General features: G+C 36.3%; 1 protein-coding gene across 2 annotated transcripts; it reads left to right on the top strand.

Annotated features, from left to right (window-relative positions):
* The first annotated feature begins 376 nt into the window (after positions 1–376).
* ubxn7 (UBX domain protein 7) lies at positions 377–11,182 on the top strand. 2 transcript variants are annotated; one of them, XM_079877107.1, is made up of 11 exons: positions 377–517; positions 2,805–2,961; positions 3,044–3,111; positions 4,515–4,580; positions 4,677–4,789; positions 5,782–5,928; positions 6,022–6,112; positions 7,009–7,136; positions 7,218–7,674; positions 8,453–8,532; positions 9,765–11,182. In XM_079877107.1, the coding sequence occupies exons 1-11, from the start codon at positions 448–450 to the stop codon at positions 9,924–9,926; spliced, it is 1,539 nt and encodes a 512-aa protein (XP_079733233.1). In that variant the 5' UTR covers positions 377–447; the 3' UTR covers positions 9,927–11,182. The 2 variants fall into 2 exon arrangements, with proteins under 2 accessions (XP_079733233.1, XP_079733234.1); XM_079877108.1 differs by lacking the exon at positions 377–517 and adding an exon at positions 1,332–1,520.
* Positions 11,183–19,087: the final 7,905 nt, after the last annotated feature.

The raw sequence follows: 19,087 nt of genomic DNA, 5'->3' as shown, positions 1-19,087 counted from the left end.
AATATGGTATATAAAACCAAATGTAAACACATAGGCAGCAATACATTTTTTTTTTTTTTTCATTCTTGCATTTTTACCAGTTATTGTTCTTGTTTTTCTTGTTCTTCTAGGCATTTTTACAAATTCTTGTTTGCCACTAAAAGAAAGAAAAATAGCTTTAGAAAAATAGTAAACTCATAGCAAAAATAAGGTTCTTTACAAAATGAATGTGTAATGAGAAACATGCTGGATATTTACACCCATGCACTCAATTTATTACATAATTACCTGTGTCCACGCAAAAATCATTTAAGTAAGCGCATAGAGGCATCTTGTTCATGAAACATTTCGAATGAACTACATTACCCAGAGATCCAGTGAGCTGACGCACGGAGTCAGACGTAGAAAGAGATCCTATTGGTCAATGCCGTGCATGCGTTCAGTCGTGTTGTTGTCAGTGGCGGCAAGATGGCGACTCTCGGAGACGCATCAGCCCCGGGGGTTAATGGGTTAATACAACAGTTTACAGCCATAACTGGTAAATATTGACATTTTGTATTTGCGGGAATTTTTGCACTGGCCATTTCGCTTGAGTAAAACACGGGGTCTTTAGAAATGCTGTATGTAGGAAGAATAATCGAGAGGCATCATCATTACTGCCCCCTCTGTCATGCAAAGGAAAGGGACTAACGAAAGAGCTAGCTGCTATCTCCACTTGCTTTAATATGAATCTACATGCAAAAGAAAAGAAATCAGAACAGGAAAGGGGCGTTCAGTTGTAGACTAATTACTAAAGTGTGCCGATGGACACGTAAAACTCCCTCGCACTGAACTTTGAGCATGTGATTGTAACGTTACTTGTGTTATTTCACCATCGCTACATGTAACACCTTTAAATTTAAACCAGATTAGTACTGCAGTAGGATTTTCACTCTACGATTATAATCCCCATTGGCAAATTTAAATGCTACAGGTTGATAATGTGTGTTTGGATGTTTCCAGCCACCGCGAATGTTTAACAACTTCAGCAAGTGTGTCTGTGAATATGAGCCACAGTTCTCAACATGGCGGGTTGTGTAGGCTGATTCTCAATCAGTTATCCGTTTGGACTGTATGCCTCTCACAACTCACATCTAAGTGAAAGGTAACACACAAAACTGATGTTCTACACGGACTGGGGGTGTTCAATTTAATTGTTGTTAGAAGTGTACACACAGGTTGCTTTAGAGCCTCGCATGATGGTGTGTATAATTTGATAGTTTCGGTTCTGTTGGTCAGAAATACAAGCCATGTTAAGCAGCTCGATACTTTTTTTGTGAAAGGTGAAAGATGCGGTGCTTGTGCGCATGCGCGCTCTGAAGGGGCGGGGTTTAAGAGCTGAAGCGAGCGAGAGAGAGTCCAGCTGCAGCTCGCGCTGCTTCTGTGCGTTTACAACGGCAGATTTCAGATTTTACTAACTTACGTATTTTGTTTAAATCCTCCGTGTTTTCGCGTATTGTATTGCCGTTAAGCGGATAACGTGACCTGCATTAAACTACAAGGTACTGATCAAACAATATTATAAGTATTGAACAGTTTAATTTCTTAATCTCGGCGTCCTTTGCAATGTTTCAAATACCATATACAAGCCTTATTACACAAATTGTATCTTATTTAATTGTTTTATTTCGCACCAGAATTCTTCAACCTTTTTCAGACCAAGAACCCTCAGCCTCATATCAGTGTACCATTCATATAAAATTGCATTTTAAACCGGTCAAAAGTCTGGAAACATTACTATTTTTAATGGTTTTGAAAGAAGTCTCTTATGCTCGTCATCAAGCCTGCATTTATTTGATCAAAAATACAGAAAAAAACATTAATATTGTGAAATATATTATTACAATTTAAAATAATGTTTTTTTTATTTTAATATACTTTAAAATAAATAAATTTTAAAAATAAATAAATAAAAATTTATTTTTGTGATGCAAAGCTGAATTTTCAGCATCATTACTCCAGTCTTTAGTGTCACATGATCCTTCAGGAATCATTCTAATATGCTGATTTGATACTCGGCTATTATCAATGTTGGAAACAGTTGTGTTTAATAATTTTTTATAACCTGTGATACTTTTTTCAGGATTCTTTGATGAATAAAAAGTTTTACAAATATCAAGATTTTTTTAGAAATCTTTTGTAACAGTATACACTACCGTTCAAAAGTTCAGGGTCACTAATTTGTTTCTTTCTTTTTTTGAAAGAAATTAATTATTTTTTTTCAGCAAGGATGTGTTGAATTGAGAAAAAAGGTGATAGTAAAGATTTATATAGTGAGAAAAGATTTCTAGTTTGAGTAAATGCTGTTCTTTTAAACTTTTTCTTCATCAATGAATCCTGAAAAAAGTAAAGCAGCACAACTGTTTCCAACATTGATAATAATAACTGAGTAGGCCTATCAAATCATCATATTAGAATGATTTCTGAAGGATGATGAGTAAAGTATATTAAAATAGAACAATATAAAAAATATCTTTAGATAAGATATTATATCATATTTTTTCAGACTTGAACCCTCTCAATTTGATGGAGCACAAATACATATATATATTTTAAATTGAAAACAGTTCAAATATGTCACTTCTTGATGAGACATATGTTTTCAACACAAAGAAAAACAATGCTGTCACTATATAATCAAATCCTTGTAATTTCGTGTCTAACGGTGAAGATATTTGTAACAGCAGTGCCCGTAACATGTATTTCCAGTCTATTTTCAGTTTCTTTTTTTCCAGTGTGTTTATGTTTCACCTCACAAATCTTTGAATGCATATGTTTATTTGCAGGAGCCACAGAGAGTGTAGGGAAGCATATGTTGGAAGCATGTAACAATAACCTAGAGATGGCCGTCACCATGTTTCTAGATGGAGGGGGCATCGCAGAGGAACCCAGCACAAGCGCCAGTTCAGCCGTAGCCTCCAGCAGCAGACACCCTCCTGCAGAGTGAGTGGCAGTCTTATGGTGTTTGTAAGTCACTGCATGCTCTGTGCTTTGAGTTTGATTGTTATGTCCTCCTCTCTGGCAGAGATGATGTGCGAGCACCCATTCCTCAGAAGCAAGACATTCTGGTGGAGCCAGAGCCCTTGTTTGGAGGTATTACAGTTCACATTTATACATCTTTTCTGCCTAACCTAGGGTTTCCAAACTTTTTTATTCAAAGAATATTTTCTTGAAATACCCCTTGAGATTTTAAGTTAATACTTCAATAACAATAATAATACTTCAATAACAAATTTGCATGTCCACAGTTCTCTGATGCCAGTTAATGGTCACATGACATGCAAGTAAATGGAGAAAATAGTGTTTTATTTAGACTTTGTTGCTGAATTTAAAAGTAGATAAAAAAAAAAAAAAATAAAAAAAAAAAAAAAAATATATATATATATATATATATATATATATATATATTTGTGTTAGTGTCTCAATCCGCATTACAGTAACACTGGTATTTTAGGAACCCAATCCAATTGAATATTAATAATAATAATAGTTATTATTGTGTTTTAACTCTAATCATAAAAACAAAGACAGAAATATATTACTCTTGTAAATTATAATTGTGCTGTAAAATAAATTCATATTTGATAACTATATTAATACTTTCAAACTTTCCAATGTTTGAACTGTCAAGCTTTTAACTAGTGATGCACCAAAATGATTTTTTTTTATAGAAACACAGAAACCAAAATTAAAGTTTTAATTTAGCTAGAAACAGCTACCAAAAATGTACATTATTTATTAATCAATTAATTCATCGAATTTATAAGTAGTTATATATAAATATTTAAATTGACATTTACATTATATTATATAAAATATAATGAATATGTAATATACTGCATATACATGTATTTAGCAAAAGTTATTTTTTTCTTCTAGTTGACTATAAGGCTATGGTCATTGAATGGCTTTCCTGAGGTAAATGTAACATTATGTGACATTGTTTACAAGCTGTTTTATGGACGTCTTTACGCTGTTAAACACTGATCGAGCGATTACATGAGACATTATACATTTCGGCTTATTTTGTGCTGTAACTAGTAGTAAAACTGAAGAGATTAGCAGTTTATATAGCCCTTTGAACTACAACGATCTGTAATGCCACATTAAAAAATTCATATCCAAAGCACTAAGCTTATTGCGGTTATTGGATGGGAGGCACGCTACAAATAATGTTTAGTTACTAAAGTTTTGTTCTCGCAGATCTCAGTTCATCAAAATGAAGATCTATTAAGAACGAGGAATTGATATTGTCAGCTCAGCCTATAGTTGACTTTTACCTGTTGTAGTTTATCCACTTTGTGCGCACAAAATAGAGACTGACAGTCAAAACGTGCCATCAGGGAAGAACTAATTAAACGACACAGCAATAAAGTTGCGTTCCCAAAAGTTTGAATAATTAATAATTAATGATTAGCTTTTCATCAAACCCCCTGCAGTTCCCTTATGTACTCTCGGGGGTTGTTTACATTCGCTAATATATCTCTTTTTCACAGTACCAAAGAGGCGTAGACCAGCACGATCAATCTTTGATGGATTTCGGGATTTTCAGACTGAAACCAGTAAGTATATGTGAGGCATTCTGATGGTTCATCACATTCAGCACACATGGTCTGGTTCATCCTCTCAAACCCTGCTGTTGTGTTGTGAATCTTTAGTCCGACAGGAGCAGGAGTTGAGAAACGGTAGTGCAGTTGACAAGAAGCTGAGCACTCTCGCCGATCTGTTCCGTCCTCCCATTGAACTCATGCACAAAGGCAGCTTTGAGACGGTAAGGTCTATGACTGCTTTAGTACACCTATCATTATTACCACTAACGCTTCCAGTAATTGGCTAATTCACGTGTTTCAGTCCTCTATGTCATTAAGTTCAAACTTTGTCAGCATAGTCATGTTTTTTTGTTCCTGGTTGTTACGGCAAAGAACAAGACAAGCCCTGCAAATCAGGGAGTGTCCAAACACAGGTTCGGGATGTTGTGAGCCTTACACAAAGGAAAGGACTGGAATCAGGCTGGGTGGAATCAGTGGACAACTTCTTAAAGGAATGTTCCTGGTTCAATATAAGTTCAGCATCTGTGACTGACAAACTTTGCAAATGAGCCAAGACTATCAAAATACACATTTTATTTTATTTACTTTTTTATTTATTGTATAATAATTTTTAAAAAGTTCCAAGTTTGTGTTTGGGTCCATTTATCCCCAGGTATCAACTGAGTCTTTATACCCCTGGTTTCACAGACAAGGCTTAAGCCTAGTCCCAGACTAAAATGAATGTTTGACCTGTTTTAACTGAAAGCAACTTGCACTGACATATCTTAAAATATGCCACTGCCATTGTTTTGTCTCAACCAGTAATGGCACACCAGTAATGTTTTTTTCAAAGACATGTTTATAAAATCTACTTAAATGTCCTAATTGAACTAATTCAGCCTCATGAGTGCTTTGCTTGCGCAACGTTTTTATCAAAATAGTCTATAATGGGTATACTTTTTTTACAATAAAACAAAACATTAATATTAATGAAAGGCCTATTTAATTACATATTTTAAAAATTGGTTCTTTTGTTTTTGTGCATCGATGCAGAACCTTTCACATGAAAACAATTATATTCCACAGCTCTAAAAAAAAAAAAAAAGCTCTTCTACAAAAGTATAAGCTTCATTTTTCTGCTTTTTAGTTTGTATTGAATCTTCAAGTTTTCTGTAAGTCAAGCCATTATTTCCCACTATTTGTATTAACTCTTTCCCACAATTTCTCACATCAGGCAAAAGACTCCGGTCAGCTTGAAAACAAATGGCTGATGATCAACATTCAGAATGTCCAGGATTTTGCCTGTCAGTGTTTAAACCGAGACGTGTGGAGCAATGATGCTGTGAAAACCATCATCAGAGAACACTTCATATTCTGGCAGGTAAACAACTTAGACATGAATGTCTTCTGTCTCTCTATCTTACATGACGTGAATATGAGCTGTTGAATTTAGGCAAGCTGTGTTTTCTCATAGGTTTACCATGACAGCGAGGAAGGCCAGAGGTACATTCAGTTTTACAAGCTTAACAAATTCCCCTATATTTCTATCTTGGACCCCCGTACAGGTGAGACACACAAGGCATCGCTGAATCACTCCTCAATGTATCTTTTTACTAGATTTATTACATTATTTTTTGACAAAATGTTTGTACCAAAGACATGATGCTAATTTTGTCTGGATGTAATCCTTTATTTAACAATGAATTTCATAAATGCAATGACTTGAAAAGACCTTTTCTATAATGAGCCTGTTTTTGATTCCTGGTGTAAAATTCATTTTAGGGGCCATAAAGTCAAAAATGGATCATAAAAAAATTAATTGATCACAAAATATATTTTATGACAATGCAAGGTTAGTTCAGGTTGTTAAATAACATAATGATATTTATTAATTACCCTTGGTTAAATATGTTTAAAAACTAATGTTATTATTGCTTGTACTTGAATTTACATGGCATTTTTAAAGTCATTAAATTAAAAAAATTATTGAAAATGGAAATAATAATATATCTTTTAAAACCATATGAAACCAACATGAACTCTGAGAATGTATTTCCTAGAACCTGGAATGTGTGTTTTAAACTAGATGTTTAATTAAATCCAATGATTACAATGGAGTACTGGTATTGATAAGTGTTTTTCTCGCATCAGACTGGTTTTGCTACAGTTCAGGTGTAAAATTCAAAGAGTTTCTCATAAAAAAAAAAGTGTTAAGCATTTAATAACACTGTAATAACATGGTAACAAGCAAACCTTTTAAATGTTTCATTCATTCATTAATGAAAATTGTTCATCAGATACAAAATGGCTTAAGTTGAAAAAATATTAAGGTATGACTATTACATAAGCTTATGCATGGTCAAAACTGGGTAAAAAAAAAAAAAAGACAATGTATTTAAGTGCTTCTGATTACTGTCTGAAATTCCGAGTATTTCAGTGTTTTCATCTCTGACAAACACAGGACAGAAGATGGTTGAGTGGAACCAGTTAGATGTGTCTTCATTCCTGGATCAGGTCACAGGCTTCCTATCAGAGCACGGGCAGCTGGATGGGCAGTCCAGTCAACCTCCGGCCAAACGGGCTCGTTCTGTAAGTGTCCCCTTTAAGGTTCTGGAGCTTCCTGAAAAAACATATTTTCTTTACATCGCAATCCTTTATCTGTCTGTACAGGAGAGTTTGATAGATGCCAGCGAGGACAGTCAGTTAGAAGCAGCTATCCGGGCCTCTCTTCAAGAAACACACTATGAGTCCGCCCAGGACAAGGCAGAGTCACGCTCGGATGATGATTCAGATGCCGAGCCTTTCTCTGACAGCGAGGGCCTGATCTCAGTTGACGGTTCGGATAATGAAATCGGTGGTGGGGAGGATTCTTTAGATGGACACATCTCTGCAGAGGTAGCTCCTCCCACCAGGCCGGACAGCCCAGCCCATCACAGGAAGTCCCCACACAAAGAGTTGTGCCACAGGAAAGAGGAGAGCAAGAAGAATCACCTAGAGCCGGTTGGACTCAGTCACAGTCAGACAGGACAAACAGAGTCCCAACAGCGGCTGGGAGAAAACCACAGATCAACATCACACCAGCCCTCAGAACCTGCCAGCACCAGCACAGCAGATCCAGACGACAACGGTATACGGCATCTCTGTCTGTCAGGTGTCTGTTTCATCTTTGGGTGAACCAGCCCTTTAAGCCTGTCAATTAAATTCTCTCATTATTTACTCAGCCTCTTGTTGCAGTTATATTTTCCACAGAACATAAAAGGATATTGTTGATCATAGTGAATGTAAAAGCAGCCTAAAAGTAGTTCATATGACTTGTGCATTATATTCCAAGTTCTCTCAAGTCAACTGTGTGTGAGAAACCCATTGAAATTTAAGTCGTTATTCTCTGATCATTTGTGAACCATTATGAACTTATTGAGACGTGAGAACTGAAGCAATCCTATTTGTGAATGAATCATTCTTCTAAGCCAGATGAGAACTAGTTGATCCAAATTCCAAATCGGACTGAAAGATTCGTTTACAAACCCGTTTGCGAGTTTAACTCTTGATTCAGTAATCCAATCATATGCCTATCATATCATCCGTTAATTAATGACTTAAATTTCAGTCTGATCCTCACACAAATCTATTGGATGGCTTTAGAAGATTTGCATTAGAGCACACAAGTCATAAGGCTAGCTTGTGTAGGTTTTGTTCTGTCATTTATGGAAAAGAGCTGATCTTCAAACATTGTCCTTTTGTGTTCTGCTGAAAAAAATAAGATACAGGTTTAGAATGACGTGGGGTAAATAATGACAGTTTTTAGGTGAACTGACACTTTTAAAGGATTTGAACTTTTATACATGGTAATAATATTCAGAGATAATGCAGAAATAACAAATGTACTAAAATGACTCTGTCCGCAGGTCCAAAGGCCCGCTTAATGCTGCGATATCCAGATGGCCAGAGGGAACAGATAGCATTGTCTGCTAAAGCTAAACTTATGGTGGGTACAGCGTTTCACGATTTGTATAGATCAAAAGTGTCACTCTTTTCGTCATTGCCAACTTATCCCTTAATTACACTTAATCAACTTAATCAAATTACACAAACATGTTGAAAAGATTAAGAAACTTCAGTGTTTGTCCTTTCAATTAAGTTTAATAACTTTTTTCAAATAATAAAAATAATCTTTAAAGGGGTCATCAATTTAAAATGGTGTTTGCATATAAATGTGTCTTTCATTGTAACCACCATACAATGAAAAAAATCCATTCACTCCTTTTTTTTATCCTCAAGAAGCCTAAACACTCTCAATAATCAACCCACGACCGCTCATTATCATTTAAAGAGACTTGCACCGAAACGAGTCGCTGTGAACAGAGCTGTTTTTGAGGAGGTGAAAAGGGTGTTGTTTTACACAACTATTGAGGAATTTTAACCAAAGTATGTTAAAACTTTACATGAAGACCCTAAAGAATCATACCAACTTGTGGAAAATGGGCATCCGATGGCCCCTTTAACATTTAAATACAATAAAACTGTAAAGTAAACACATGCAAAATAACGATATTTAATATTTTTTTACCGATATCTAGTTATCTTGTCTGGGCTGGCATGTTTTGGTATAAGTGTTAAACAAATGTTTGAAGTCGGCGCCCACGAGGGTCAGTGCACCGTCATGTAGCGCCTTTGCACTCGGGCGGCCCGAGTTCGAGTCCCGGCTCGTGGACCTTTCCTGATCCAATCCCCTTTCTCTCTCCCACCTCGTTTCCTGTCATCTCTCGACTGTCCTGTCACAATAAAAGGAAAATCACCAAAAAAACAATATTAAAAAAAAAAAAAAAAAAAAAATGTTTGAAAATAATTATTAAGACTAAGTATTTTTGAACTTGACTTGAATATGAAATATAGTAAATACAAGAATCAAATAAAATACAAAGATTATACAAAAATCGAAATGGCGGTTTGAAAGCATGTAAATGCAGTTTGACTTCCTCTCTTCCCTGTGACAACTTCAAGCGGTTGTCAGAAACAGAACGTTGCGCAGTGTCGCTTTGTGTACTGGGGTATATCTGTAAGCGCCACAAACTGTCAGAAAGCGAATTTGCATTTTCAATCCAGTCAATGTGTACATTTTAACCGGTTGATGGATTCGGATAATAAGGTATCTGGAATTATCCACAGTTTTGTTTTTGTACCCTTCATTTTCTTCCTTTGTTCTTTTTTTTTTTTTAGGCGCTGGTGAGACATGTTCAGTCTAAGGGATTCCCCAACGAACGCTTCGAACTTGTCACCAACTTCCCCCGCCGAAGACTCGCTCATTTGGACTATGACATCACACTGCAGGAAGCAGGACTGTGTCCGCAGGAGACTGTGTTTGTGCAGGAGAGAAATTAGCCCCTCCCCTTGTAGATAAACCACACCTCCTTCTATCCTGTCACTTGTGCCCTAGAAAGACTGAATTGACTGTGCCCTGTTACCACTTGTCTTCTTTTTTTTTCTCCTTTTTTTTTATAATAAGTCCAGGATACACAGAACATTTGGTAGTTCATAGGGACCGTCCCCTGAGCTGCATTTGTCAACGTATTTATTTACAAACAACTTGGCACATCCCATCCTGTCTGGGTCTATTTCTTCAAGACAGTCCATGTACACGAGTTAAGCTCATTTTGATATGGAATTTAATCCCTAAAAGCTTTTACAGATGGCCTTGATATAAGAAAAACATTGTGTATCATGTGTATGCAAAATTTCTAAGGATTGAACATCAGTTCCAAAAATGTCTACCAGTCCCTGTCAAAATCATTAGAGCAGGTTGGGATCCTGTTGAACATGGGCTCAGGTGATAAATTGGGGTGGATGCTTATTATTTCGAGGTAAACCCTCACATATCTCATCTGCAGTGTGCAGGGACGAATGGAGTAGAGTGACATTTAGCTATAGTAAGTTTCTGTCTCCTTTTTTTATATACTGCATCATTTCCACAAAAACTGATTCTCAAATATAATCATTGAAACAAAAGGGACAGCTGGTCCACTTGAGTATTTCTTCAGTAACTGATCTAACAGTATCCGGTTTTGTTTCTTGGTAGGAACATTGTGGTTTTGAACTAAACGTTCTAGAAGGTGCTTGAACATACAAGACTCGTGTGTCATAGATCTGGTTGTATTTATATGTATTTAAGGGCAAGCTTTTATTTTTGCATACAGATCTTAAGTGATTCAAAGTGACACAGATTCTTATTTTAGCTTAGTAGCGCTCCAACAAAATGAACAGTATATGAGCACAAGGATCCGGCCACTGGGGGCAGATGAATACTCAAAGTAGCTGATACTTTTTTTATTTTTTCATGGATAACTATATGTTTATTTGCCACTAATAACTTAAGACGTCCACTGTATTGGAATGGTGCAACCTTGATATTCACATGACTGAATATCTAATTCTGCAATAGTCTTAAGCAGGTGATTTTCGCAGGATTAACGTTAATGTTAGATAATTCTGTATAAAAAAAGAATATTAGTTAAAGCTCTTAAAAATATTGATTATCAGAGAATCCTACCATGGGTATCTTGCAACTGTATGCTGTTCATCAAAGAATCCTGAAAAAAATCACGGTTTCCACAAAAATATTAAGCAGCACAACTTTTTACAAAATTGATAATAAGAAAATGTTTCTTGAGCATCAAATTACCATATTAGAATGATTTAATGTGACATGAAGACTGGAGTAATGATGCTGATTAAGATTTCAGATTAAATATATTATAAATATATTTAAATAGAAAACAATCATTTTAAATGAATAATATTTCATAATATTACTCTTTTGCTTTTTGCCTTGGTATCTCTGTGCTCTTTTATGCTCATCGTAAAGGTAAACAAGGAATCATGACCAGTGGCGCAAAAAGTGGGTATGCGCTATATGCGGCGCATAGGGGCGCAGCACCAGGGGGGGCGCCAAAGCGATGGTATTTTTTTTTTTGTTTTTTTTTTTTTTTTTTTAAATCTATACGTAGCTGCTGTTGTGCGTTTCTAAATAATTTCTGCATTTCCTCAATCTTATATAACTTTTTATATAACTTTTTCTTCTAACAGGCTAGAGTAGGATATTCATAAGATTCCATCATAGAATTTTGACATAGAGAGATAATATCGCGAGCAGGCGGGGGCGCCGTGAGCGCTGAGCGAGCAGGTACGAGTCGAAAAAGATGGATAAAGCAAAAAAGCTGTTGGGACTAAAAATAGAAAAAGAAAGAGGGAAAAGTCAATTGATGTGCCAGCAGCTAAACAAGTGGATGGTCAAAGGCAACAGGTAGGATTTAAAGTGTGACGTCCACACATGTAGGCTAGGAGATTCCCGGTGGGCCGACGTGCTTTTTGGGCCGATACAATACTAGGCTATTTTTTTGTCTTTGTCTTAACGGCCCACAAAACTCGTACATCGGCAACCCATTCGTTTTGTTTTGTTTTGTTTAACTGGCGGCGCTGGGTTAGTGCCGTTGTAATACATTGGTCAAAAAAAAAAGAAAAAAGTCTGCGTTAGTTTTTTTTTACATTTTTCATTAAACACATAGATCAGCACACATTGGTTCTTTTCTTGATTGACACTGGGCTGGCCCAATCACATCTTTAATGTTAAGTATAGAAATTAGTACAAAACTAATTATGAAAGTTTCCTTTATTTTTCAGTGCATTTGTTTTACAATATATGGCTATTACTATCATGGGATTAATATTATAACTATTATTATTATGTATTAGTGTAATGTGTAGACAGACACTGTTACTAAAAAAGGTTTGATTTTTTTTTTTTTTTTTTTTGCACACTGAATATGGGTTGGAGCTTTTAATTTTGAACTCTCAAAGTGCACCAGATTGATGAATTCAACATTAAAAAGCACAAAATTTTCTTACGGGGGGGCATGCCCCCCAACCCCCCTAGAGGGACAGAGGTCCACTCAGCAGTGGATTCATCACTGTGAAGCATAGTTACATTTTATTAATAAATGACAATTTTTTACTTATTTCATCTGTTAACTATCACTCGTTCCTCACTCGTTACATGGCACAGTTATTTATTTCTTTGTTTGTTTGTTTGTTTGTTTTGGGGGGGAGGGGGGCGCCAAAATTGTTGCTGCATACCCCTCTGACACTGGGTAGTTGCGCCCCTGATCATGACACCAGGCCTGGAAACAAGACAACGGCGCGGCGTTTAAACGTCACCTCTGACGACTGACATCACAGAATTTGCTGGTAGGCTACACAGCTGCAGAGTATCGGATCGGTATCGGTCGTCGATACTCAGAATTTTTGGGATCGGTTCTGAAAAAATGGTATCCGTGCATCCCTATGAGGGACTAATGGAGTGAACTTTGTTTCATGTGTCTATTTTAAATTTAGAGAGCGTTTTAGAAAACGTGACTTCAATAACAGAAGGAAAACCACACAAGTTTGTTACAACATGAAGGTGAGTATAAAATACCAGATTTTTTTGGTTATTTTGGGAGCTGTTCTGTCGAGAATTCTGTGACACCCTCAAGATTCATGTCCAAATTGATCACCAGAGGTCACTGTCAGTTAGTTTTAGCTCAATGTCTTGGAGTGACAGCTTTTCTCAGGCTTTGGCTCAAGTCTCAGAATAAGATTTTTCTCTCTCAAAAAACAAGTTCAGATCTCTAAACAGTTATTTTCTTGTTCATCAACATATGTCAGACATGCATGTTTGTATATTCCATAAATATCTGACATGGAATGTTTGTAATGTCTGCTAAACTTGCAAATGGTCTGCCGTTGTAATGAATAGGAAGTTTGGACATACTGTATATGGAGTTTGTCAAGCACAATCACTATCATTTTTGAACATGGAGGAACGTCAAATCCCTAAATTTAAAACCCTATATAAATACATTTGTATTATTCGGTACATTTAATTTTGTAGAAATGTATTACATGTAAAGTGGAAATTCACTGTTGCTTGTTGTGGAAGAGCAATAGGAAGATGTGTAAGAATAAATGGTGGTGTTAGTGTTAGGGGAAGACAAAAAGGAGTGTAAAAATGAACAAGCAACTGTGAATTTTCAGTTTACATGTTCATACATCTCTGTAAAAAAATAGCCTAAACGTACTGTATAAATACATACATTTTCTTTTTATGTACAGTATTGAATTTTCCAGGTACATTTTGTCCTACTGTTGAAATCTGTATAAAAAAAGCTAATACACAAGAGCATAGACAAAACTGGCATTCATGTATTGTATTGAAAGCAGCGTGTCAACAAAAAAATATAAATACAACCATGAAATTTCTATACTATAACAAATATTTCCATGGTGAAAAAAAACTAATTTTGACCAGTGTGGCTCACACAATTGGCCAATTTATTGACACAATAACTAGCTTTTGAAGAATGGATTAAATGTTTTGGGTGAGTAACATTTTGCAGACATGCAAGAGTTCTGATGTTCAAGCAAACAGTTGAGAGACATTTACACTTACAGCTCAGAGAATGTTAAGACACTATTTGGAAAAATGTGCCAAAGTGATTGAGTAAAACTGTAACCAACCCCCCTGTTAATAATTCGGTATTTTTTGTGTGTTCATAGTTCATATTTCTCATTGTTTATTCTGATTTTACTTTTATTCCCAATTTAAGATATTATTGATAAGATGTTGATCTGTAAAAAAGTATTTTGAATGTCACACCATGTGGCCATATGGTCATAATATAACCATGCAAACCATGCCATATGTTCTCGTTTCTCTAGCCCATGTATTGATTATTCCCACCCCTACCTGTGCTGCCAGCTCACATATTTACCCACTGTGCTCCCACTACCCACATGCTGACAGCACAGTTTTCCAGGCAAAGATCACAGAAATGTGTCTACTATGATCCTTTCTATGTGGGTTGCAGTTCTTTATCTAGGGAACCGCAGTGAACACCATTCCCTTATAATCGATAGCCTACTTGGAAATGAACCCACAATCTGCATTAGTGGCCAAGATGCTTCACTTTTAGATTACTATCACCAACACCATAAATAATAAAAACCTGAGGCAATAATGTACATTTTTATATTACTCTGAATTTCTATTGCACATTTTCATGTTATTCTATGACTTTATTAACATTTTGCTAATGAGTTAAAATAAAACTGCGTGGTAACAAGTGCAAGAGCATCAACTTAAAGAGAAGGCAAGAGATAAAATAGAGAGCTTAATCATACTATTGTATGGTTACAACACTTTTTGATGTTGAGGTGTGCAGGGTGAAAAGGGACAATGGGAATGAGTCACATGAGGCTCAAAGGCTGGTAAATGAGGTTACAAAAACAGAATTCCAATGAATGTCCCGAGATATCTTTAATTACCTGTGTGACGGGATCTCCAGAGTTGCAAAAGCTTATATTGTAAATATTATGTGGCCAAATTTATAAAAAAGAAGAAGAAAAAAAAATCAAATTCATATACTGTACAGAAATACTTTTTGAGTCACTCAGAAATTTAAATTTAAAAGAATAAATAGTAGAAAGCATTGTTTGGTTGTAGCCTACTTTGTTGAATGTCGCTGTGGAACAAGAAACATTAAAATAACCCAACAAGGTGCAAACTAAAGCTTAAAAAATAACTCAATGTCACTGTCAGGTTTTTGTTCTGTTCTGGTTTAGTTTTGTGTTCCCAGTTCCTGTGTTTATTTCCTGTCTTCTTTAGTTGATCCAGGCTGCGTCCTAAAGCTTAAAAATGCTGCCTTTGGAGGATGCATTCCAAGGGAGGAAAGTACGTCTGAATCCGATGTTCGCTTCACTTCCTGTCTCCTGAGATACCTTCATCTGATCGATTTTGGAAGGCAGCATAGATGTATCCTTCGCTGCCCTATGATATCCCACAATCCTGTGCAAAATGTCCATTCTGTTACAGTTTGACAGTCTGAAAGTTGTGGTTGGTGGTCAGTTTGTGTGCAAATATACATTTTTGAACAACATTTACCCACTTCTGATGTCATTTCTAGCGAGAAATTACTATTGTACTGATTACATATTCATTTAGTTTTCACCAAAGCTCGCTCTGTTTTGCTGTAGATCATTAAACCGTTACGCTGCCACAGAAGTCTGTCCGAAATCAGTTTCGTGAGGTACCTTCATGCGCCAACGCTGCCTGCAGAGTCATTTTCTGACGCAGCCCTATAGATTCCTAGGCTGTGTCCGAAATGTCACTGTTTGAGGGAACAGCCATTTATGGTGTTTGAAACCATTATCAAGTGTACTCATTCAATCCAACAACGCACCGCAATATTGAGTGTACAACTGATGTACGCTCAACGGCTAGAGAATACCCATAATGCACTGTGAAAGTCGCATGCCGAATGAATTCCCAAGTTTGACCTGAAGATTGCGCCCTCAGGTCAATCATCCATTCATCCTTTTTCCAAACCGCTGGTCCAATGTGAGTACAGCATAATATCATACAGGTATACATTCTTTTTTAATTTTAATTTTACTACTGGAGCTACCAGTTTGCAAAGTTACAAATAATTATTTAACAGCAAGCACAAACTATGCAAAAGCGGCTCAATGTCCTAATTTGTTCACTCGTTTTCATTCACTCCCTCAAGTAAACTATTAGTGGACTAATGTAGGGAATAGTGAATGAGGGTATAGGGGGCGATTTCGGACACAGCCCTAGTGTGTGCCTGTTAGTTACCATAGCAACCTGTTGTGTCCACTAACGTTATGATGTAAAGAGGACTCTGATGAAGATGTAACTTTACATCGAAACGTTAGTCATTGTTATGCACCTTAAATAAATAAATTAATAAGAAGACATCTGTGCTGCACCGGCGATTCCTTTTTTCTGCTTTGTTTTGTCCTGCCCTGGTTGCACCGGATTGTTGTGGATTGCAGAAGCGCAAAGAATCTTCTCTTTCATTTGAATATATCAATATATCGTTGTGGGCCCCTCTTCGCCAAGGGCCCCTGTTACTCAGTTCCACTATTACCCCTGTCTGACGCCCCTGCTCAGATCTTATAAAGTGCTCCAGTACGCTATCTAAGAGCGGTTACATAAGGGAGCTGAATCTCAGTCACCTTTGTTCATTCTCAGAATCCAGTTAATGTGCTGCTAAATGCGACTGCAGTCTGCATGAAACAAAACGATAGCTGTTGAAGTATTAGCACAAAATTCAAGATCAATGTCGATCGAGAGACTGTATAAATTTTCCTTTTGAAGTACTGCAACCTTGATTTCCTGGTCTGACATGCTTAAAGAGAAGGACATGCATATGCTTTTAGTAGGCTATATTTTCAGTCAAATACATGTTGCCATATTTTTCATGATCTGCCATTTATGAGCATATCATTGTATGACACATGATCTCTTCAAACAGTGGCTCTGTATCCCTGGAAAATGTTTCATTATCTCCTTCAGATAGTGGAGTGTCCGAGGTTAGAGTTCATGGACAGCTGGACCTGGTAAAGTCAAAGTTTGTTGTCTCCAAAAAAAGTCTCCAAAAAGCCAATTAAAAGAATGAGATTCTTAATAATATTGTGAATAATAATATTTTAATTTAACCGCTTATCACTGCTTATTACAGTTTTTCTCGATTGCTTAAACACTATAACCAGGCTTTTGAACTAAAATTTCAATAATGCCATTTATCAAAAAGCACACCCATTGCACTAAACTATTAACACTATTCCCTGTTTTGACCATGGTTTTGACACATGAGTCAGATTTGTTGAACTGTCACTGCAAATCTACACACAAATCCCATTTCTCATTGCCTAGACCAGGGGTCCGTTCTTCGTACGTCGCTAACTCACTTAGCTGGATTTGATTGTTGGTGATTTGGCATGATCTTGGATTGTTTGGTTCTTCAACGCTCATCCTGGACTTGCTGTCATAGCAACATGTGCGCAAACTTAAACCTGCTTGGGAGCAGGCTTATTTCATGTTAACAGGATTGCCATAGATCCCGGCTTCATAAGCGGAGCTGATACGGGAAGGCCAGCGCAGCGCGATAGTGCACTTTCTTTCTGAGATATATATTTTTTTCTCGTGATTCGTGAAATTGTCGTTTTTTGTCGCTTTTATGTTTAAAAAACAGTTTTATTTTATTTTTTATTTTTTATTTTTTTTGTGGCATTTCCAAGCCACTTAAGACCCAATGTTGTAAAGCAGTTTTTTTTTTTTTTTTTAGGCTATCATATTTTTTTATGAAGATCATACAATCATGACCATGCCAATTACAGATATGTCACTCAGGCTTCACTAACGTGATTTGTACCATAGACTATAGGCTACCATAGACTGCCACCAAGGCCTCAATGAAGGGGATTATGTGAACAGAAAGGGGGTTCACAATGTAAATGTGCAGCCCAGTTACTATTGTGATTCTTAATATTCCAGATTAGTAATATTATATCAAATAAAAAAAAGGCAGTTGACTAAAATCTTCCATATCACAAATGTGAAAGCAAAATGGCCAGGATCTGTGCATGACTTAAGAATTTTCAGAGATTCACATTTATGCACATTATTTGAAAGTGGTAAGGAAAGTTCCACAATTAAATATCAAGCTCAATGTATTACATACACTTATGCTGATCCTAACAGAACTGCATTTTTTTCATAGGTGATTATGACATGTTCCAGCAGACAGGTGTTTTATGACCCCATTCCCTGACCCAAACCAGTTACAATGCAGCTCTAGCCAGGACAAGGGCACACAATGAAATTAACTTTGGCTAACTAAAGGGAAGATTTCAGTGTCTGAAAAGTCTGAGGGTTGCACACCTGACAGGGCCTGTGACATTGCTGCATGTGCCATATTACACAACATTGCCAAAAAAAAAAAACACTTTTCATTAAATGTTTAATAAAAGACAAATATGCTTAGTTCCTTGAGTTTTATTTCAATTGTTCTTTGTAAAGAAAAGCCAGTGGTCAAGTGCCTTCAACAAGAGATATTAGACACATGCCTCATGCAACAAATAAAAAGGAAAAGTTGGCTATACACTGCCCACCTGTAGGCCTATGTCTCCTCTGTCTGTGCAGACTCTTCTGTAGGCCTTTCTGTAGATGTGGAATCCTGCAACTTATATTGCAGCCATAAAGCATACAAGTATAAATTAAGTAAAGTTATTTATGCACTTGCAGGTAGGCTAGTTCCTCCATATGACAGTTATCTGAGAGGGTTTATTCACTGGCCAGTGCAATGGAAACAAATGGACATTACAAAGTCTTATACTTTCTTTTCTTTTGGAAAGTTAGAAAATGTCCACTTACTGCACATATTTCAGCCACCACTTTCTTGGGAACAGATACAAGTGTGTATTATGTAAAAGTGCACAAAAGAGGAAAACACAATGTCATTACAATGAACTACACTGGGGAAAAATGTGATCAATAACTCATGGCAAAATATGTGTACATTAACATAAGTTTATCAGTTTTCACTTTCACAAGTCAAAGCAATTCATCATTACTCAAGATTTAACAGTTGAAATGACTATACAGCCTTAATTTAACGCAGCAAAAATTATTTTACAGTGTAGGC

Source organism: Squalius cephalus (assembly GCF_949319135.1).
Source record: "Squalius cephalus genome assembly, chromosome: 7".
Lineage (NCBI taxonomy): Eukaryota > Metazoa > Chordata > Actinopteri > Cypriniformes > Leuciscidae > Squalius > Squalius cephalus.
The sequence above is the reverse complement of the archived record's forward strand: the minus strand, read 5'-3'. Positions and strand labels throughout refer to the sequence as shown.